Source organism: Lampetra fluviatilis, chromosome 40 (genome assembly GCF_964198595.1).
Source record: "Lampetra fluviatilis chromosome 40, kcLamFluv1.1, whole genome shotgun sequence".
NCBI classification, from domain to species: domain Eukaryota; kingdom Metazoa; phylum Chordata; class Hyperoartia; order Petromyzontiformes; family Petromyzontidae; genus Lampetra; species Lampetra fluviatilis.
In genome coordinates, this window is record NC_136314.1 from 3,314,555 (window position 1) to 3,338,182 (window position 23,628).

Below are 23,628 nucleotides of genomic sequence, written 5' to 3' on the forward strand. Positions count from 1 at the left end.
GGGTGTGGGGGGTGGTTTGGCGCAGGCCCATTGCTGGCTGACGGAGTTCCCACTTCCCCGTGGTGCCTCTGACTGCCTCCGAGTGGCTCTCTCGCTCTCCATCTTCGAGAGCGAGCGAATACCGTGCGGAGCGTTGCAAGTTGACATTGTTGGACGATTTTGGTGGTCTGCATTTTTGTCCTGGGTATGACATTAAATCGCATCCCATGCCAACAAAAACACAAACTGCGTTGAGAAAACAAGGGGAATACAAACGCGATTGCCCTTTCCCGATAATGTGCTCGAGAAACCGAGCAGGGAATTTGAATCATCAAGATGAAGAGGGCAGGGGGGGGAGGCATGGGGGGTGGACATGGGGGGCAAGCTACATGGAATGTATGGAACTAGAGCCATGGGCCTGCCCTTTGGCAGAGAACAGAGGTCGCGCACAGCCCGGACAGCATTGTCTCGGGAAGGCAGCGGTCAAAGAGACCGGATCATCACTAAAATTATAGACGCCGAGCGTTTCGTAGTGACTCAACCCCGCCTGCCCACCCCGTCCTCACAAGCACGGCTCCAGTTTCCATTCGGAGTTTTTTTTCCTCTCCCCCCCCCCCTCATTCTTCACACCCTAATAACCCCCACCACCACCACCACCGCCGGCGCTTCCCCCCTCGGCTTATAACAACATCCAGAAGACCGGGCTGCTTTGAAAACGGAGCCGACCGCTGCCAAGCGTTCGGCTTCGAGCGCTTTGTGCGACCGCTCGTCTTGGATACGACCACGAGAGCACGATCTGCGGAGCGGCTGGGGGTCTCCTACCGGAGCGAGCGCACGATCGCCCGAGTTCAGTTGAATGACGAACTCAGCAAGAGCTCGATGCCACACGTGGCTGCGAAATTTGCGCGCAAGATGATTTCTCGGCAGAGAGCAATTGAACGCGAAAGTTGCTATTACTTTCGTTTGCGTAACCGACGTATGCGTTGATGTTGTGTTACAAAAATCGCATTAGTGAAGCGACAGCACAGTAAGTAATAGCGTATTGTGATACTTACAACAAAAATCATCTCACGTAAAATTAACTCCTCGAAGGAGGAGGGGGGGACACGGTCATTTCACGCAAGGTTAAATCCACACCGGGCTTGACGGGTCCGTCAACAAAGCAAAAGGCACTTCGCCGATGCCAGAAGTCAGAGAGAGGAGGCTCAGAATTCTGCCCACGTGCAAGGCGATGGGGAAGCCGGAGACGCGAGTCGCGGTGCAGAGCGAACCTCGGACCCACGACCTCCAGGGAGCAGGGCCCGCCCACCCCGGGGCCACGGGGTACACGCGGGTCGCCCACCCCCGAGGCCACGAGCTCGCGGAGCGGCGATGCAAGCGGGAGCCGACGTCGTCCTGTGGACAGCTGCGAGGTGGCCAGAGCGTGGGAGCACAGCAAGTAGGTTCGCCGGTCGATCGCGATGGATTTTGTTTTGCTCGACGTTCCGATCGGCGTTCTGTTGCTGTTCGAAAACTGGGCGCTCAGCTCACAGAGTCGTGAGTTCCAATACCGGTTGCAGGTCACTTTCTTTTTTATTTGACAGTCGCTTGTCAATTTCGCATCTGTATGAAACCTTCCCATGCATTCCCTTATTGGTCACGAGTGTTGTTTGACCATACTTGACCACGCTGGTGAGGGTGGGTTTGCTGAAAGAGAGGGCTTAGAACCGGTTCTGATATCAACTCGCAACCGATGCTCGCGCCTGGCTGGGAATCAAATTCAGGGTGATTGTGTTCATAGCGCAATGCGATAACCCATTGCACCACCACTCAAACACACATTATTGTTTTATGCGGTCAATAAAAAGGAGTATCACCACTGTAGAAAATAAAGTGGTCGTCCAAAGGCACAGATACACATTTAAATTAGACTACGCAAATATCCTGTCCGCCTGTGTAGAATGGGAGTGATGTGGATTACATCGTCCTGTTTATTGTTTCTTAAAGTAATCGGTTGACTTTATGGTCACGTTTGCAAGTCACATGGGCACTGAGTCACTGACACAAGTTGAGCAGCTGCCGATAACCGACCCCTCGCTTGCATAAACAACTTGCATCTCTAATGCACCCGTAAACGTATCACACTTCAAATGAGCAGAGAAATACGAAAGGCGGAAACGTGAGTGAATTGGAGGAACCAAGAAAGGGAAGGGGGGAGGGAACAAATTAAAGGAGGGAGTCTGAAAGACCATCAAATCGAGGACAAAAATATCGATTACCAGGAACATCTGCCTGTCATTAGCTTCCAAATGCCACTTTACAACTAGCTAGAATAACCCTGCTATTATGAACTCCCTATAATGAGATATTCTGATGCGTTTAACGTTGCAAGTTTTAATGTTGACAAACAAAAAAACCGAATTAACTTTTCAAAGACGAATGGTGGGGGGACGCATGTCACTTAACGCACACGAGAAATCTACACGGCGTGAATTCATACAAAAAGTAGCAATAAACTTCATCGAAGCCAGGAGCAGGAAAGAAGAGGCTCGGAATTCTGGCCACGTACAAGGCAACAGAAAACTTCATAAATACAGTATATAAAAACGGGTGTCCCCAAAATCACGGTTGAATAAGAAAGCTAATTTCAATGATCATTTTCACAAGCATGGGTGGGTGATAACATCCTACCCTTCAAGGTAAATCTGAGCGTTACCTGTATCGAAATAAATCAGCGATATCGCCTTCACGCATCCATCCATTCTGCACAATGTATCTCGCACACAACCCACGAGCGACACGGCCGACATTTCAGCGGCATTGATTTCAAGACGAGAACAACTCTGGACCGGTTTCGACATGCAGGTGTCTCATCAGCAGAGTCAGGCTCGCTGGAATCAATGCTCGTGAAGTGCCGATCTTAACTGTCAACAACCTTCTATTCACACAATGGGTGGGGTGGGGGGTCCCTAGTTGGATGAAATATAATATCGCGGAGAATATGAAGGGCTAAATAAGACCATATATTTATATATCTCCACGTAATTTATGTTTTAAACAAAATGCAAAAAATGTATTCTCTGTCTGGTTTGTGCTTCCTCGTAGCTGGGGCCCCTGCAGAGATTTCGCCGGGCAGCGAGAGTCGTGGTGCTTCTGCATCGCCTCCTCGGGGCCCACTCGCTCACGTGAGTGGTGGGCGCAACGGGAGCTGGCACCATCGGCGTAGCCACGGCACCTCGCAACGGCTGTGACGATGGCAACAGTTCCTTCCTCCAGGCCTATTCGTATCAATGTTTTGTTCGGCTCATCGGATGACGCACGGCTTGTTGGCGAACCATCGAGCGGCGATGCTTTCAGATGCGCTTCTGCGGCCGTCTGGAACGCTCTTCCTTCCGATATTAGGAAGCCACTGGCGCTATGCACTGTTGAATCTAGATTGAAAACTAACTTCGTTCGAACTGATTTTTGCGTTCAGTTTGTTGTCCATCCTCCACACCTCCGATTAGCGCGGTTAGCTACGTACGGTGCAGAAGACGATCAACATATATACGGATCTCGTGTATATTGTAATGACGTAAGATTTAACACTAGTATATAACATGAAGAATATGTATTAGTGATGCTGTAATGTTGTCGAAAAAATATACAAGATGCAATATTTAATTTTATGGAATTGACAAATGTATAAGTGTACTCTAACGCATTGGCATTGCATCAGTAGTGTACTTGTACTTAACACCGACAAATATTCCGAGTTATTTTGTATACACCCATTTAATTTGCACTATAACGTTATGTTTACAGTATGTAGACAGTTTTATTCAATGTAATGTCTTCACTGAAGTTGCGAACGCACATTTTAATGCGTGACAAGTTGCTTTGGAATGTTAGTGGCCTTGGCGGGCATTTGCGCCCGTGCTAAATTGATCTCTTAAAATCCGATTTCTAATCGGATCAGGAGGCACACGCGGACAAAGTAAGGGTAGGGGGACGGGCGGTCTCACACGCGCGGGTTTAATAAAAACCCAGCAAGAAACGTACCCAAGACAAAGATCCCCCGTATAGCCTTAACAGACTGTTGGGGCAAGTGCTGTTAGCGAGGAGCACCTGTGAAAGACCGGCACGGTACACAAGGGGGTGGGTGGCCAGCCCCACGCCCGACCGCCTTTGTCTCCCCAGTGGCGATGTTTTTACACACCGAACCAGGCATTCAATTGAGGTTGAGTCGACCTGAGGAACGCCCAGGACCGGTTCAGATAATCGTCACCTGGTGTTGGTGGCCGTGAGCGAGAATCGAACTCGGGTCGCCGGGTTCGCAGCGCAGAGGGGTTCACCGTGACACTACCGCTCCCAAGACCACAGAGACACCACGCACACACTTGCAAATCCACCCAATCTGGACATCTGTAACGGAAAAAAGGGCTTCATAGCTCATCGAGATTCCTCCAGTCTAAAACAAAGATTCAGATTCTGCATTTTATTTCCCGCGGTTGTTCTTAGAGCAGAGGTGGCCAGAATAATCCCGTTCTGCTGGATCTCAATGTGGGCGATCCACCAGAAAGCTGTCGGCACCACTCACGCGGACGGAATGAACCCTGTAATGAATATACTGACTCTCCATCTCTCCTGTAACCCGCTCGCGGCGAGCAAACCTTCTCGACAGTGGAATCTGTCTCCTGAACACGTATATTGCCTTGCCATTCGCAAGACAATTATTGACGATAATATAGAAATACCAAGTACAGCACTCAAACAAGCTTTTGGTAGAAGTTAGTACGTTTGCAATGTCCGCATTGTTACGTGTGATATTTTTTTTATTTTCCATCAGCCTTAACGAAACAATGTCCTGTGCTTAAGGGTAACGTTTGTTCTGATTTGTGCAGAGAATCCACGGCAAAAATATTTTTTGCGATCCACGTATCGGCCCCCATTGTTTTTAGAGCCACCGTGTATATCCTGAACACAACAACAACAACCGCCATTCGCCACTAAGTGGCGGTGACGTCACCACGACGCTTGTGCCAGGCCATGTGCACCTTGAGGCCACGTGAAGTGTCGAACGCCCGCTGGCAGGAGGTCACGGGGCAGACCCAGCAGGTGCCACGGGTCGACTGAGTTGACTGAGATTATTGGTTGATGCTCCACCTGTGCCCCCTACTGTGCCAACTTGCTGTGCTTTAGCCACCCGGTGCTCCGCTCGTTATTGTGAGCGTCGCTCCTCCGCCCTCCGTTGTTGTTGGAGGGCGACTGCCTCCAACAACAACGCACGCACACACACACAGTCCCTCCCTCTTACATTTTGACCCCCTCTCCTTTCATTCCTCGCTCAGGGAAAACCAAAAAAACACGACACGAAGTTTTTTTATGACAGTGGGCTGAACGAAGTAAAAAGCAGCGAGATATTCTACAACCCGCAATCACAGGCCAATCTCAGCTCTCTCGAACCAAAGAACGGCCACAAGCAATAGCCTTCGTTTGTGGCTGTAATTGTGCACCAATTAAGGAACTTAATGGCTCAAAGCTGGTATGGAAACTTCCGACAAAGGATAGGACCATCTCGTGTGACCGACCAATATGCAAAGTGGAACTTTAACTCTGCGAGAAAAAAAGAACACTTTTGTAAGGTCGTATTTACACAATTAGCTTCAATCACACTCAACTTGATCCGACTTTAAAATATCTAGAAATTCTAGCCGAACCATTCAGCTTGCGACCATTAATTCGGTTCATTTACTGCCCATTTGTATTAACGTAATTTGATCAGCAGCTAAGTACAATTGCCATCGTGCCACCTCCAAAGCCATTTCCGTACTATTAATTACCCTATCACTCGGGTAATTATACCCTCAAGAAAGTTAGCCACGTCCCGAACGTGTACCCAATTTCAAACTTGGTCACACGCGCACTCAACTTTCGTTCAAGAAAAAAAACGGTGCGTCTTATAATCCAGATACGGCATTGTGTGTATGTTCAACTTCTTTCGCACCGTATGTAGCCAACCATGCTAATCAGAAGTGCGGTGTGAAGGACAAACTAAACGCAAAAAAAAACTGTTCTAAAGAGTTTTTATTTTTTTAAAATGTAAAGTATTAACCATCATTAAGAATACTTGCCATCAACGTTGCCGATGTTACCAGTACCTACCAGCTTGACAATAGGTTGGTGTCTCACCAAGAGAGTACAGCCACGAGGATGTACGTTCGCCTATAGAGGCAGGCTCACATCATATGTGCGGTGTATAAACTACCTTTAGATCAACGCAGCCTACACACGAGTACCATATCTACAGCGGCGTGGTCAAAACACCGGCAATTGCGAGATGTGGGCGAGCGGGCTGGCGAGCGGGTGGGCGAGTTTCTGGCCAAACCGCCCCTTGCCGCTCGCGAACTGCACTCCAACCAGGTCTACCACACACACACAGGGACGTTTCCTTTGTGCCGCGTGTCGGACAGGGCTCCGCGTGGCTACACCGTGGAGAGGGGGATCGCCGCGGGCTCCGGCGCACAGCGAGGCGATGGGGCCGACATTCTCTTTGACGTCTCAACGTTTAAAGCAAAGCAGCAGGTGCGGTTGGGATAACGACGGCTGCTCATATAGTCTGTGGGCCCAGACCAAGATAGTGCACTTGTTGGTACCACCTAAGCTGGCAACACTTGATGGGAACGAATACATTTTGACGACTACAGCCAAGAGCCCACCGAGCTATGAGCTCTGGTTTCAGAGGCAACCTGGCCATGCATGACGACAACTCGTCGAAATGGCGTGTATCACCATCCACACGTGGGAATTTATAGTAGCAGACGCATAATCCGAACACGTTCCTAAACGTGGAGGGTGCAACCGGAGGACCCCGAGATGCCCACGGGACCACGGGGATAACTTTCAAACTCCAAATTTACTGGCGACATCAAATCCGGGACCTCCTGCGTACCAGGCGAGGGGATTGACATATTTTCCACTGCGGTGCCCCAATAACAAGTGACCCATGCAATAACCTTACTTGATAGGTATGTAAATCACATAATCCACGAACATGCAAGCCACGTACATAAACTGGTATCACTGAATGCAGTATTTAATACGTCCATAATATAGGGTTTTTTGGGGGGGTTAGAGCGCGTAAATAGGAATATGTCGTTAAACCCGCCACCACCCGACACAACACATTCCTGCGGAGGGAGCTGGTAGGAACGTTGGGTTGCTCGGTCACTGGCCAAGGTCAACGGCGGCGTGGTGTATTCCGCAAATATGCCCGACTGTGAGAGTGGGCACAAGCCGGCGTGAGAAGGTTAAACGTTGAGTTTTATAAGAGCACCACGGGGTGACCAGCCCCTCTCCTCCCCACCCAGCCTCACCCCTCCCACCCCCAACCCAGCCCCACCCTCCCCACCCAGCCCCTCCCCACCCTCCAGTCCCCACCCAGCCCCTCCCTGCACGACGGACGGACACAATAATCCCCCAGGAGGTTCCTACCAGTATAAAATTGGACAAACCTTACTAATTGGCTGTCTCAGGTGGTGGCAGGTTTTACGACACACTTAAATTTACGTGATCTAACCCACAACACCTCTATTATGGATGATATTGGTCGCGAAAGCCTACGTATTTAATACGTCTAGAGGTGTCACATTTTGCTCTGGCCCATGGACTCCAATGATCACGTTGCAAAACAGCACTGCGTGAGCTGGTGTATTACTGCTGTACTTTATTTCTATTTGACCGGTTGCGGCCCACTGGGCTACGTAGCGCTTTTTCAGAAGAGACCTGCCCACAAACGATAGCTCATGTGTTGTCCAGGTGTGTCTCGGTCAAACTACTCTTAGCAGCAATTTTCTAACATGTGGAAGGGAAAACCCGGAGGAAAAAAATAATCACGCGACCACAGGGAAAAACATGCAAACTCCACGGCCTCATGTATAGCAGGCGAGGTAGTTAACATCTCGCCAAGGTAGTTAACATCTCGTTGTTGATGTTCTTGTCGTTGGGCACTTGGTGGTGCTTGGGTGTGGTGCGGGAAGTCGAGTGTTGTTGTTGTTGTGGAGACTCTAGACGCAATCGGACAGCACTCATTTGCTGTTGACAGCCCTTGGCCAGGAGTGGAAATTCCACACTCTCGTAGCAGGGGCCAGGTCACTCGATAGAAATGCCACTGTTATTTTCCCACAACTTGATATGTGTTTTTGGCTTGTAATTTACTGGTGTAGGCGCAATACGTTGCCGCTGCTGCTGTAGTTGTACTTGTTCGTGTTGTTGCTGCTATTGTTGTTGCAGCTGCTGTGAATTGTATTTGTTGTAGCATACAGGATGTTTTAAAACGATGGACCCAATTTCAAAGCAGTATATTTAACCATGGCAACATGTTAGAATTACACAAAAAGTTACAAACGGTTTAATGATGAATTATCAAGTTTTAGTAACCATTTTATAAATGCTCTATGTGCCCTCCACCTGCTGTACGGACAACATCGAGACAATAGTTGAATTCGTCCCAAACGCCTCTCAAAGTGTCTTCTTCCACTGAAGTCACCGCTGCCGTGATTCTGTTTTTGAGGTCATCCAGATTAGTCGCTAATGGTGGCACAAAACACTGTTTTTGACGTATCCTCACAAGAAAAAGTTGCAGGGTGTGATGATGTCTGGGGATCTTGGGGGCCAAGAGTGTAGCGCCAAGTCTTGGGATCCCGTGCGATCTATCCAACGTTGAGGCAGTGCGTCTTGCGAATGACTGAGGCTAGGGGCTGGTTGTGCACTGGTCGAGGCATCTTGCGGTAATCATTTGAAACTCTATGCCCCGCCCTTTCAAGCAGTAATAGTTTAATTCGTGGGCGGTTCGTGGTTGCAGAGATATAGCGATTTAAAAATGGGTCCCTCTTTTTGAACACCCTTCATTGTAGCCGCTGTTGTAGATTTTATTGATGTCCTTAGTTACGGTTACTATTGTTGTTGAAGTTGCTGTTGTCATTTCCATTGTAGACGTTGTCACTGCATTTGTCAATGTTTGTGTCGATGCCATTGTTTTTGACGTTGCTGTGGTCATTATGGTCGTCATAAACGACGTCATTATCAATACCCCATGAAGTTTGTTTTTGGTGATATCGCGTAACTATAAAAGTGTCTTTAAATCCGCCAAAGTCAATGAGCAAGGCTTGTCACGAAAACACAAACGTGCCAATCAGTGACCACCTCAGCACACCGCTGTTGTTGGGAGAGTTCAACCCACAAGGGCATTTAAAATCCGAGCACGACAAAACGAACACAAAAACACCGCCCACGTGTTGAACCAAATTATCAAAATGTCGTCGACGTTTGCCCTTGCAATTGTTCCCCTTCGCGGTTTTCCGTTTTTGTTTTCCTTTCTTTGCCCGCAGGACGCGCTGCCGTGCCGCGCTCGCCGCCTGCTCGCCGAGCCGCGTCACGGCGGGCGCACGGACCGCGAAGTCCGCCTCCTCGTGTGGGCCCTGCGTCCCGTGCCCGCCCTGCGATGCCTCTCGGGCGCTCAGCAGCGCCGCGTGGCGCGCGCCGCGTGGCTCGCGCGGTCAGTGAGCGCGTGCGCGTGACCGTGCGCGCGTGACCGTGCGCGCGTGACCGTGCGCGTGACCGTGCGTGCGTGACCGTGCGCGCGCGCGGCCCGGGTGCGGTGCGTCGCCTTTGCTCGTGCGGTCATTTGCGGCAAAGTCGATTCTGAAAAATCTTAAAACGCAAAAATACAACACCACGTCAGTCAAAAACGATTTAAAAAGGGGAAATATGTATCATACACAAATTTTTAGGCAATCACCAATTATTATGTGTGCTTTGAAGGGTCAATGCCCGAAACGTCACATATTGTTTCTATGTTCTTCCTCTTAATGCCACAATGTTATTGCCGAATGTGTTTCGTTATTTTTTAAATGAGCTACATGGAGATATTTTCCGGAGATCAGCCCGAGTTTAAATTAATCACTGACCTTTTTATTTCGACAATTTATACCATGCCCCCAAAGTGTATAGAGCGGGTTCCCACAGTGTTAGAGGTCAGCCGTCCCTTAATATGGGCTCCTGAAGGCATAAAACAGCACCGAATATTGATGCCTGTACTGTGCTTAAGAGTTCCAATACCAAAACTCATCTACAGATTTTGTTTCTCTGTTTTACTGCCACCTGATAGGATGGCCACATTTCCAGGGTTTTGAGCTGGTGATCTAGACCAGGCTGAGAACCTGCGACATCCAAATTGGTGGTCACATGACATGCATGCAAGGCATGTTGGGAGATGTGCCTTCCTGCTCTTTGCGTGTTGTTATTGATATTTGTTTCAAACCCACACGCACTTCCCTGTTGCGATTGGGTTTCTCATAATTTACAGATAGCGCTGGATATCAATGACAGTGCCTCTCCCATTGATATAAATGGCACCGGTCATGGGAATGTGGAATTTCCTCAACTGGCTCAGGGTTGTCATTGGAGATGAGCCTTCAGCAGTGTAGATGTTATCCACTTTTTTGTTCCCCCAAAGTCCTGGGTTTGGGTGTTTTTCAAGATGCCAATGCCCGATGTCTGGGTACTAAGCCAGCAACTCGAATGCTCTGAGTTCAATCCTCGGGTCTGGGTGTCTGGTGTGCTGTTTCGTTTACGAAAAAAAAAATCAGGTACCCATCCAAGCGAGTTCTGGTGCAACAAGGACAGATGCCACAAATATTCTACATTTGCCTCTCTGGATCAGGTAAGCAACGGTGTATATTGACATTATTGAGCCAGCAAAGCCTCACCGAAACGTAAGACTCATTGTCCAGGAGGGTCGTACTTAAGATGTTTGGTCAGTCTTAAGTTGGGAGGAGAGGGGGGGAAATACTGACGCTGTACAGTTTTGACAAACTACTTATCCCACTGCCTTTTCACGGTGAAAATAAACACTGCATACATCGACTCGAGCACAGCAATAAACGGCAGTGCTCAATCCTTTTCCAGAAGCCTCCCCGCCCAGCCCCATTCGCGACAAATTGTAGCCCGTGCCACCATCACTCATTTGTTTTCTGTTGCAAATGTGCCGCTTGCAACAGTTCAGTGACGTGAGCGACGCACGGTCAGAATGAATCCCGCACGCTGTCCATGGCACTGCCTGCCCCGCATCCCTTGGGGGGTGGTGGGACCACGTGAGTTGAGAACCGCTACGCTGAAGCGTCAATAGCTGTTGGATGGATAAATAAATCCACCCTCGCCGCCCCCCCCCACCTTTGTCTTAGGAAGCAAGCAAGCGGGACTTCTTCTTTTTCCAGAGCTTTCTCCGGAAAGTTTACGCGTGGCTTTAAGCGGCACGGTCAAACAGCCATCGTGGCTTAAACAAGCTTTCCATCACCCGTTCGTTGCCTTTCGAGAGGGTGTTTTTGTGTGTGCGTGTGTGTGTGCGTCTCGCTGTGTATTCATGTCGGCGTTGTTTGCTTCGCCAAAACAATGCGTGATCCCCCACGCCGTCATGGCAACGTGTATATATTTAAATATCCGTGAGTCTCCAGCGAGGTTTGCACGTGGATTTTTCTCTCTTCTTTGGCAGAACAACAACAAACCCAAAATCGGCGCGCGCGGTCGCAGATTCCGACCTTAGAACAACAGCGCGTCTATTCAACACGTAGGCTTTCGCGACCCAATATAATCCATAATATTACAAACAGCGCGTGTGTTGGCTCCCGTGCCGTGGCGTTTGTCCCGTGCTTGTCCACAAACTTAAACCGGCAGCCCACTCAGCATCGACACGGGAGGGACACGCATTGGGGCACTGCCGTCAATGTCATCTTGTTTACGGTCAGCCGATCGGCAGATCGTGCATTGTGGGTATGAGGCGTGGGTAAGTCCCAACCCCTCCCAATATCATCATCGTCATCATGATGAAGGGCCGTAGATGTTAGTCGTAACTCGGCTCGAGTTTTGGAATCTAAAAATGGCTCAGCTCAGGCTTGGTGCCACTGCTCGATTGCTTCCGAAGGCTTAGAGGCTGCTCCATGGGTGGGAGCGTGGCTCGGAGCCGGATCTATTGAGCCAGAGCCAAGCCTGAACCGAGCTGCGCCTAAGCATACGGCCCTAAAGGCGTCACTGTGGATCATGTTTAATTCACCAACTAAATAATGCAGGTCATGACAACTCTGTTGCACATTTGTCTCAACATAAATTGTATGCGTCTAATGTATTTTGACGTGCAGCCGTACAGCCGTCTGGCAAATACAAATTTTCAGCGGCATTGGTTTAAAACAAGCAAACTCTGGACTGGTTTCGACATTCAGTGTCCCACTAGCAGAGGCAGGTTGGCTTATGTATACATGTATTTATTTATACATATATTTATGTGTATACATATATTTACACGACAAAACATGGTCACACATCTGTCAATACCACGCCCTAGAGGCGGAATACATATTTGATAGGCAACGTTTCGGGCAAGGTCTCATCTTTATAGCACCTACACGAAGGGCCATTGCCTGAAACGTCGGCTATCAAAAATTGTCCTTTTAAATGGCGACACAAAGTGTCTTTATTGACGAAATTATTGCGTTTTTTTTAATGTAAATAACATAACTATAAATATCTATCGCAAACGTCGGCTCAGTTTGTTGTTGCCCCCCCCCAACTGCTGCACGTTTGTTGCCAAGGCTTTGTGCGTGGTTGTGCATAGAAAGAGTTCATTGCGTCAGTCCATCTTCAAATGAGCATTCAAGGAGGAGGACACGGGGAATGTGTGATTCACACGCCTAAGCAAACGAAGCCAACAGCCCCTTTTGAAAATAAAAGTTCCGGCTCAATGCACTGTTTATTAAAGATCGCCCAGGGGAAATGAAGGTGCTGTGTTTGATGAACACAGACTGATAGAGAGAGAGAGAGAGGCAGTCTATTCAGATAGACTCAAAACACATGTGCCGATGTGTTTCATTTCATTAAACCAGGTAGCAGTAGACGGATATTAACTGTTCATACAGATTATTACGTCATCTAAAAAGTCCGTGATTTCCCGTTCAAATAAGCATCGATGATCATCACGGGCTTACTCACTGCCCTGTGATACTCCGTGAGTGTACACACACACCCCGCCCACTGCTGATAAGATAATGGTCGCTGGCCCAATATTAATCGAATTGCTGCCAGGAAATGGAACACATCCTTGGGGACGTGCACCGCGAGACGATGACGCAATGAATTTAGTGAGTTGCTACTGCGGCTGCCGGGTGGATTGCTACAGCTTGAGGGTCACGAGAGCTGACAGCAGCTTGGAAAGGGCCTTCATCCAGCAGTGGATTGAGCACGGCCGATGACGACGGCGACTCGCTGCTCTGTTAAACCGCCGTCTACAAGTTGACTTTGATTTTCGATTTAAAGCTTTCGTGACTGCAGGGATTCATCTTCTTGGTTCTTTCAGTAAAGTCACGTAGAAGGGAAATAATAAAATAATAAAAATAAACATAATAAAATAATTATGTCGGTAAAGTCACTAGAAGGGAAATAATAAAATAATACAAATTCAACATAATTATTGTATTATGTTTTATTTTTATTACTTTATTATTTCCCTTCTACGTGACTTTACCGAAAGAACCAAGAAGAAGTTGACTTTGGCTCAGGCTACCGGCCGAATGACTCACACACAGAGCCCCCGTGTGTTTCAGCCATCGTCACCGTGCGCGACTCGGAGACTGGGGTCGTGAGACCAGTCTGGTTCCTGAGCCAAGGGGACAAGTTCGGGGTGAGTGTCAGAATCATAATAATAACACTGGTCAACAACAACAACAAAACATTTTTTTCTGGCCTGGACTTTTGCAGCTGTTTAAGACTAATTTCAGGGTGCTGATTCCAAATCTGATCTCAGATTTGCTCTATCACATCTCATTTTATTCTATCGGCATACCCCATTTTCATTGATTTTACCCGAAATTAACTCTGTCACTTATGATTGCAAGTTGTTGCGAGTCAGTGGCTGCTTTAGTGTTAAAATATGGTGCTGTATTTTTAGGATAGTGTGTTTATAATATCATTTTATGTAGATTTCCACATTTATTTAATATTTTTCTTCTTCTGTTTTTATTGAAAATGCAATATTTGATATCTCAAAAACCTGATGTGATAGACAAAAAACTGATGCCAGATTTGGAATCAGCACCCCAAAATTACCTTAAAACCGTTGGAATACCTTATGCCAGAAAAAGTGTGTTGACCTGTGTAATAAATGTTACACCATTGGAACCTCCTTTGCCAGTAGCAAAATATGATAATTGGGTTTTTTACCCTTTTATCTGGCAACAAAACTGTGCATTGTCTTTGAGTTGTGCGCCTTTTGTCGTCATCTGGTCCAACACCATGTGAGACTAGGCTCTAAGAAAAGCTGTCTAGGGTGTGGACCAATACATTTTAAGGACAGTGCATACATTATCAGAGTTGTGTTTTTTGTTTGCATTCCGACCGCAGGTATTGTGGTCAATGCGAACATGACTCCTTCTAAAAAAGGTGTCAGTTTTGTTGCCAGATAAAAGAGTTAAAAAACAATTATCATAATAAATGTTCTCACTTTGCTATTCAGCGGTTGTCCTATAGATTGACTCACCCCTCTAACATTGAAATGTGGAATGTCCTTCACGAGCATAGGGATCTAAAACAGGAGGTTACAGCACTGCCTCAATGCTCATTTGAGCAAGGAAAAAAACCCAGATATATTGTTTTCATATTTCACTCTGGGATGCTGCCAGTGGTGTAACGGTTGGCAGCTCTCGACTTGTAACCAAGGTCGCTGGATTCAACCCGATCTCCCGGCACGGCAGCTCAAACAATGCGGCAAATTTCCTAAATTACGGCCCTACCTCCGTCTACTCCGCAGGATAAAAATGGGTTCACTTCATATTCGTTGGGTCTTTCGGTAAAGTCACGTAGATAGGTTCAAAGTAAATAACAAAAAACTACGCTTCGATCGCAACACAAGCGGTCGTCATCCTGATGACGACGTTTCGATCTGAACGTCGTAGTTTTTTGTTATTTTCTTTGAACCTATCTACGTGACTTCACCGAAAGACCCAAAGAATATGAATTCCTGCAGTCACGAAAGCTTTAGGTCAAGGGTTCACTACAGTTAGTCCATCGGCAGGTCACGGTGTGGTGGGTTCAAACCGTGGCCATCGGTACCTCTTCCAAGATGACTTGCTGCCATGGGAGAGTAGACAGAATAACCCTCAAGGCGGGCTCCGTTGAGGCCCATCTAGTGCAGGCCCCTTCCACCATCAGAGGCATTAGCAAGCAATTGGAGGGCAGCTCCTTTCACTGTTGCTACATACCGTAGCCCCACAATGCCAAAATCAATTTCACTCTTGCGTACTGGCCAGTTAAGCGGATCACTCCAGCAACACGGTGGCCAGCCTCTGAGTCGTGCAGAAGCCTCGCACTGCATTTAGCGATGGAGTAAATAGAGCTAATTATGTTGTCACTTATTTTGGTTCGTTCCAGGAAAAGGAAATTGTGGGTGGCTTAAATTGGCAGTGCACGGTGATCATCGAGGAGAGCGCGGAGTTTCTGTGCCTCTTCAAGGAGGTGAGTCGTTTAACACAAAGAGGCATAACCAGTGCAGTTGTTTTCTAAATTGCAATAACACTCATCTATCTAAACAACCAAAGCCTCACCGAGTCCAAAGAGGCATCTTCAGGAGGCCCCTGCATTGAATTATTTGGCGAATGGCTTTGCAATCAAGCTGGGAATTATTAATGCCCAAGCCGCACCACGTGGAGTTACAATAATTCTCGTAAAGATAATCAAACAGGAACTCCGCTTTGCGTGGATCTTCTTTCGCACCGTACATAGACGACCGTGCTGAAATCGGAGGTACGGGGGAAGGACAAATTAAAAGCACGAAAAAGCAGTTCTAAAGAAATTACATTTCAATCTAATTTTAAAAGGTCCATAACTCCAATGGCTTCCTAATAATTGGAAGGAAGAGCGTTCCAGACGGCCGCAGAAGCGCATATTAAATATCGTGCGATGCGGCGACCTTCTCAATTGACAACTCTACTCCGGATCCGTTATTTTTTTCTCCCGCTGTTGATGCAAAAATCAAAAATGAAAAATTTAAATAAACGTGTGATGGGTGTCCCCTTGGAAGGTGACAATATTGAGATTGTTCGATGAAACGTTCCCCCCCTTCCTCCCCCCAAATCACCCGCTTGTTGCGATTGTTCGCCGCACTTAGGACTTCGAGAAGATCTTCCTGTCCGGCTCCAGCCGCACTGTGAGCGATCCAGATCAGCACGCCTTCCTCAGGTCAGAATCAGAATATATTATCATGGTGATCCGTGCCTAATGCCTGTTTGTAAAGCTGGATAGGTTGTGGATTTTCATGGAATTTAAAATAAATAAAATGTTTTCCATGAAAGTCAATTTACACCAAATCTGATATATCGAGAAATGTTTAATTAATCAAATTCAATACAATCTTTACATTTTAGTCTTTTTCATTAAATTACATTTTTAGTAAGCCGTCATATGATGGGCAATTACACTAGTTTATTTAACGCTGGGAGGAATCCAATCAGCTATGAAAAGCTATTTTTCCCAGATGTCCAGTCAGGGCGAGTAAGAATGTTACAAACAATACAAAAACATGATAGCAGTGCACAGTACAAGGTTAATAAAAGGTGTACGGTAGCCGAGACCGCATCCCTTAATAAACGCCGCAGCCGTGAAATATATATTTTTATGAATTAGACGACGTTTCAGTCAATGGCCCTTCTCCACAGCGCAAGTTATCCGTGCTTGTGCACCACCTGCCAACGTGGAATCGTCAAATAACCATAATAGCATGGCAACTACTGTGCAGGTCTCATGATTCTTATCAAGGTTTTAGTTTTTTGGGTTTGATCGGGTAAATATAAGTGTGCCGCTAACCCACCAACACCCGACACAGCCAATTAGTAAGGTTTGTCACCTAAACAAAAAGTGGCAATTGCCTATCGGTTGTGTTGGAGAGTTAAACCACAACATTCACAATTCGGGTACCGTAACGTTTCACTGGCGATCACAACCAGTTTAACGACACATTTATATTGCACACGATCCAACCAAGAAATAGCCGCTATGGATAAGATTGTTCGCGAAAGCCTACAGGTAATCACGACTCTTACGCACACAGCAAACCCCCCAAAAAAAAATTGCTTACAATTTATAAAGCGCTCTAAAAATAGAACGCGTTTGCAAAAGCTGTGGCAGCAGAAGGTGACAGGGGCCACGTGAAAGCGAAAGTGCCGCACAAATCTGGACAGGCGAGTTCAGAGCTGCATTTCAATAGCGCTGCTCAACATGGGCCATCAAACGCAGCATACAAAGTAATACATAAAAAAAAAACACTGATTCCAAAACACATGCGATTTGCATGTGTCATGATCTTAAAAATGCAATACATGATTCAATGCATCAATGACACCGCCTGTGCCAAACGTTTTGTACGTATGCCGAACTTCTTTGGCACTCCATAATAGAGGTTTTTTGGGTTAGATCGCGTAAGTATATAAATGTGTCGTTAAACCCCGCCACCACCCGACACAGCCAACTAGTAAGGGTTGTCACGTAAACAGAACGTGCCAATTTGTCACTAGTGCAGCAGTGTGTTGGAGAGCCAAGCCACATTTACAATCTGAGTACGACGTTTCGCCAGTAATTACAACTAGCTTCATCAGGCGACAGCCAAATTTGTGGAGAATTCTTACTGTTTCGTTCCTTATATAGAGGCGTAGATGTGTTGACCACGCTTCTGCGCTCTTGCACAATGTGGGGGGGGAGAGGGGGATTACTGACTAACTTCTATGGGGAGGATACTTTTATTTCGCAATGTAACGTAGCCAAACGCACTAATTGGAGCTATTTTCCTGAATACAATACTCCCAAGGGCTTCATTTCTCACCGAATATTTCCCCGGGTCTCCGGTAGACTGGAGTAAGTGACATGTGACTAGCAAACAGCCACAGCCAGGAGGTATACTGGATGGTTGTGTGTCGGGCATAAAACTATGTTGCGGGTCATTGGCCACCGGATAGATTCCGGCTGGAATTAATGTCTGCGTGACATTTCGCACGACCGTGCAACATGGATGGGTTTCGTGTGTTTCACTCGTTGCTTCAGCTCCCTCGGATTTCTCAAGGGCTGGCCAATCCACCTCTTGCAAGAGAAACCTGGGAGATGCCTCGTCAGCCACCACAGGTGAGCGACAATATCCACCTGCATCTTGGGAAAAAAAAATAAAAAATAAAGAAATCGCTCACCGTAAACAAATATTGGTGAGACTCAGCGAGACTTTCCTAGATAAACAAAGGGCATTATTATTTTTCGATTTAAAGCTTTCGTGACTGATGATAATTGCTTGTGTGGCAATCGAAACGTCGTGAGAATTTTATCGTTTTATTTGTATTATTTCATTATTTCCCTTCTACGTGACTTTACCCAAATAACGAAGAATATGAATAGGCATTATTATTATTATAGCTATACTGATGTACAATATAAACATTCCCTAAAGGAGTTGCAGTGCTGTAATTATTAATTGCATCTCCCGGCACGGGAGTTGAAACAAACTTTTTAATTCCCCTCCAACCTCTTGACCACCCACGAGTGAGTAGACACGGTTGCAGATTCCAAGAACACAGGATGAGATGTTACTATCCTTTGTGCAAGCACTTCCAAGAGTTCATGAACAGTGAGCCTGGTGAAATTTGGGGAGCGCATCGTCAGTAGTGAACCTTTGGTTCCTAGGGTGTTTCGGCCTTTCACACTATACACCCTCCCCAAAGGCGGCCAGCGACAGGGTGATCAATCCTACGCTTGCGTCCCATGCCCAATTAGTCATAGGAGTTGCCTTGTTGTTGATAGCCAACATCCCATTGCACAAGTTACTTGGTCGAGAAGGTCCCATCTTGTGGGTCCAAGTGTGGGTATGCCCGCACACACCAAATATACGTGCCAGTGGCTGCTCCAGTGGAGGTCTTTTTGCCAGCAATTGTACAAAGCAATAAATTCCAGGACTGAACGTTGCCTCAACGTTTACGTTGCCTAAAAGCTGCCAACGTGTCGGCGCGCTGCGCTGTTAACCCGGTCCACCCGAGGTTAATCACTGGCCGTGTCTAACAGTGGAGAGCATGGCGCTCACCCACCCCACACCAACCCCACACAAACCCGCACCAACCCGCGTGGTCAATCATGATTACAAAAACATAAAACACAAAGACGTGAGTGAGGGGAGGTCTTCAAACACTGTTGGATTGAGAATTGCCTGGATGCACTTGTATATAATTATTTGATATGCCTAAGAATCACCAACATTGCCTGGTGTACTGGACCCGCCTCCCCCCCCTGCTGTTTCTACTAAAAAGGAGAGGCTCCGTGATTACAAAAGACAGCAGCAAGGAAGACTGGATCTACATCATAAGATCGGTAAGCATGCCATCGGCATAATTCAAGTTCACACTGGCTTCTGACTGTGTTCACGTAGTCCGAAACGTGAATTTAATTGTTGTTGACGACCTGGTGATGCCGATGCTGCGGCCGCATTGGCAGCGGGTGCACAATTGTAATAAAATTAAATATAAAAAAAACACAACTGCTCGTCAAGGGCAGTGCGATTGATGAACAGCGGTGTCCTTTTGGCGAACGTGAAATCGATGGACCGACGTCAATGAAGTGTTAACTCGTTACCCCCCCCCACCCTCAGGGAAGCTGCTCTGTGCTGAAGGAATGCCGGTTGGGAGGAGACGAGGGAGGCATGGAGCTCGTGACCGACTCCTCTCGGCGAGCCCGAGGTTAGCGTCCACGGACGGCTCCACGTCCTTACGCCAGGAGAAATGTTTCGCGACACGATCCCGATAAAAAATACATAAAACAGCTTCGTGACAGGACGATTAATCGCGATTCGAGGTTTCCACACCCCATGCCACCTCGCAGAACCGGCCCTAGACCTTTGGGGGCCCTAAGCAAAATTTGGTTGGAGGCCCCTTTGATGTATGATTTTTTTTCACCCACTAGCTAGCAGTGACTCTAGGCGGCCCTCTGCTGGCCACGGGGCCCTTTGCAGTTGCAAGGGTCGCTTAGTGGCTGGGCCGGCTCTGCCACCTCGTAAAAAAACCGTTTCCCACGCGATTGCACTGTGACCACTTGCGAGCGTGCGCTGAGCATCCTCCAAGTGCGACACTTTACCTGCACGGTTCACTCCGGGAGTAATAAGCCTGTCCGTGCGCGAGTCAATCACTGCAGCTCTACAGCCCATTCTTGCGACAAGCCACCGTCTGCTGCCACGGTGCTCATTGCGATAAGTCTCTCAAATTAAAGTTTCATCCCCGAAACAAAAGCCAGACTAAGCAGGCCACGTCTCACCCCACCACCGAGTTACCCTCCAAGTTAATGTATCAATGTCCATGCCGTGGCCCCTCTCTCTCTCTCTCTCCGACGCCACCCAAATGCCATTTGCTTCGTTATCACCAAGGAGTGGGGACGTCTGGACGGTTTATTGCGAGCGAGCGAGGCGTAATAAACCAAACCGCGCAACGCTCGCTCGTCTTCTTCTTGTGGGTGCGTGACATTCATTGAAGCTGCCCCGGTGGTTTATTTGGTTTGGTTGTGTTGGGAGGTGGAGGAGGGTGGGAAAAAAAACATTAAAGAGGCCACAAATTTTCGACCATTTTACAAAAGGCGCCCTAAAAATAGAGCCGTGCAGAATAGGCCGCACGTGCCCGTTAAAAGGCAGAGGCTGTCGCAGCAGCTGACTGCAGAGGCCGAATGGAAAGGTTCTGCACAAAGCAAGGCGGATGCTGTGTCTGTGGAGTTGACCTTCAGTAAAAAAAAACACCGGTTTTCGTTTGCACGCAACACTGTTGTCATGTGATACGTGGTCGGTCTGGATATATGCCAAGTACATTTTTACTGTTCTCACCCTTAATAGGATTTAGAATTGCAATTTGATTTTAAGATTTCGAATTTTTTTTTACCTCTAAGTTGGTAAGGTCACGTTTGTTCCGTCTTGTTTGTACTGCCCCTCTCATTTCTAAAATGTCCCGTTTTTCGTGATTCTACCGTCTGCTCATTTCTGTCCATCTCGGTTGTACCAGCTGTTTTTATCTTTCCCCATCTCATTTCATTCTGTGGCGAGTGATGTGAAGCAATCCCCCCCCCCTTGCCAATGTCCTCTGAGTGACGTGCCGATGCATGGTCAGCCAAACCCCGTGACTGGCATGGCACGAGCAGGCCTTGCACCAACTGCGAATTCACAAAGGGCTGTAATCGGTTTTCGGACTTGTTTATTTGGTGTTCGTGCCAGGCTGGCTGGTGCCATCTGAGGTCGTGAAGCCAAATGATAGCTTCTAGCCAATCGTCTTCGCACCAGAGTCAATAAAATTAGTGTTATTTTGGTGGAGATTCAGTAATGGTCAACAATATGACATTTGGTTTAACACGTAGGCTTTCGCGACCAATATTATTCATAATAAACGTTTATGGGTTTAGATCGCGTTATTTATAAATGTGTCGTAACCCTCCACCACCCGACACGGCCAATCAGCAAAAAAGTGTCACGTTGACAAAAGACAAATAGTTTACTACTTTAGCCCACTGGTGTGTTGAAGAATGAATCCACAACATTAAAAAATTTTGAGTACGACGTTTCGCTGGTAATTACATCCAGTATCATCGGGCAATCTGCCAGAATTCTGGATAAAGTAGTGGAGCATTGCCCGATGATGCTGGATGTAATTACCAGCAAAACGTCGTACTCAAAAATTGTAAATGTTGTGGATTCACTCTTCAACACACCGGTGGGCTAAAGTAGTGAACTATTTGTCTTTTGTCAACGTGACACATTTTTGCTGATTGGCCGTGTCGGGTGGTGGAGGGTTATGACAAATTTATAAATACCGCGATCTAACCCAAAAACGTTGATTATGAATATGACATTTTCTGTAAATTAGAGAAACCCATCACAACCGAAAACTGTGCGCGTGCTGGAAACAATTAGAAATATGGCCACATTCATCTCTTGAGCTGGTCTGTCTAGACAAAGATGAGAGCATCGCACATGCAATGTGAGATGCACGCAAGGCATGATGGCCATTGTGCCGCCCTGCCGTTTTCAAGCAGCACACCTTTTGTGTGCCGTCATTCATATTTGTTTCCAGCCTGCACGCATTTACTCGTTGCGATTAGTTATCTCATTGACAAATAGCGATGAATTACGAATTCATGGCCGTCCCACAACTACACTGCCTACACCTTTGCTTGGGTCGCAATTTTCACCTTTCGAATGGTCGTCCGCAGGTGCCGAAGAGGGCTGCAAGAGGCAGATTCTCCTCTCGTCCAAACACTGCCGCAGGCTTCGCTCAGACGCCAGCGACGCGCCCATCAACAGCCAAAGTCAGAACCGCGAGCACAGTGGCAGGGAGAGCTTCCAGGGGGACGCATCGTCCGGCGAAAGACTCTGCGGCTATGGAGCAACTTGCGAAAGCCCCATCGGACTCCATCCCAAGCGTGGATCGGTGGCGGCCAAGGCGGTTGATGGGCGAGGAGCGATCAGGAAGATGCCCTCCCCTATGCAGTGCGCCTACCTCCTTCCAGCCATCGCCTCCAAGGACCGCTTGCCGACACTGGACAAAGGTACAACACCTGGGGAGGTGGAATAATTCTCACGACGTTATTATTTTATTATTTCCCTTCTACGTGACTTTACCGAAAGAACCAAGAAGATGAATCCCTGCAGTCACGGAAGCTTTAAATCGAAATTTATACTGGGGAGGTGTCTTACACGGTGTGATGCAATGCAATACAGGAATAGAGAACTCCTCTTGAACAACACCAAAAAGTGGGTGTCAATATATGTTAAGCCACAATGAGTCTCAACAATCACTGTCAGGAGGGTCTCACCCTGGGATGTTTGGTTTGATATACAGAAGTCGCCCGCTATAAGTTGTCACACTATGCGTTGTTTCACATTTACATTGCCATCAATTAGGGAGCATATCTACTTACAAATGTAGAACACCGCATCATGCCACGGTGGTGAGAGGTTAATTACCGTGCCTGGTATAGAGGTCGTGGGTTCGATTCAAACGCTGATGCCTGTATATTTGGAGTTTGCATGTTTTCCCGTGATCGCGTGGATTTTTATCCAGGTTCTCTGGTTTTCCCCTCCACGTTTAGAAACATGCGTTCATAGTGTTTGGCTGCCCTAAATATCCACATAAGCCACTTCGTTGAGCTATCATTTGTGGCCAGATCGTTCCTGAAAGAGAGCTATATAACTCAGTGGGCCTTACCTGGTAAAATATAAATAGTTTATAGTTTAAATTTAGATTTAAAGCTTTCGTGACTGCAGGGATTCATATTCTTGGTTCTTTCGGTAAAGTCACGTAGAAGGGAAATAAAAAAATAAAAAAATATTAAGCAATAAAAATTCTCACGACGTTTCGATTGCAACACAAGCAATCATCATCAGGTGTGAGATCCACAGCAAGAAAATCTACAGCAAGATCATTTTCTTGTGTTGCATTCGAAACGTCGTGAGAATTTTTATTGTTTTTTATTAGTATTATTTTATTATTTCCCTTCTACGTGACTTTCCCGAAAGAACCAAGAATATAGTTTATAGTTTTACAATAAGTGGGTAATTTAGATAGAAATGTGGGGCTCGTGGCTTTTGATTCG

General features: G+C 47.1%; 1 protein-coding gene across 1 annotated transcript in view; it reads left to right on the forward strand.

Moving 5' to 3' along the window:
• Positions 1-684: 684 nt before the first annotated feature.
• The window catches only part of LOC144946121 (uncharacterized), a 31,595-nt gene continuing 8,651 nt past the window's right edge, over positions 685-23,628 (forward strand). Inside the window, exons 1-12 of the mRNA XM_078874879.1 lie at positions 685-1,417; positions 3,064-3,143; positions 6,411-6,522; positions 9,327-9,493; positions 10,587-10,660; positions 13,590-13,666; positions 15,412-15,495; positions 16,148-16,218; positions 18,073-18,150; positions 19,317-19,377; positions 19,655-19,742; positions 22,246-22,581. Of these exons, the coding sequence (XP_078731005.1) occupies positions 1,160-1,417; positions 3,064-3,143; positions 6,411-6,522; positions 9,327-9,493; positions 10,587-10,660; positions 13,590-13,666; positions 15,412-15,495; positions 16,148-16,218; positions 18,073-18,150; positions 19,317-19,377; positions 19,655-19,742; positions 22,246-22,581 (1,486 nt within the window). The 5' untranslated portion in view covers positions 685-1,159. The remainder of the gene's footprint in view (positions 1,418-3,063; positions 3,144-6,410; positions 6,523-9,326; positions 9,494-10,586; positions 10,661-13,589; positions 13,667-15,411; positions 15,496-16,147; positions 16,219-18,072; positions 18,151-19,316; positions 19,378-19,654; positions 19,743-22,245; positions 22,582-23,628) is intronic.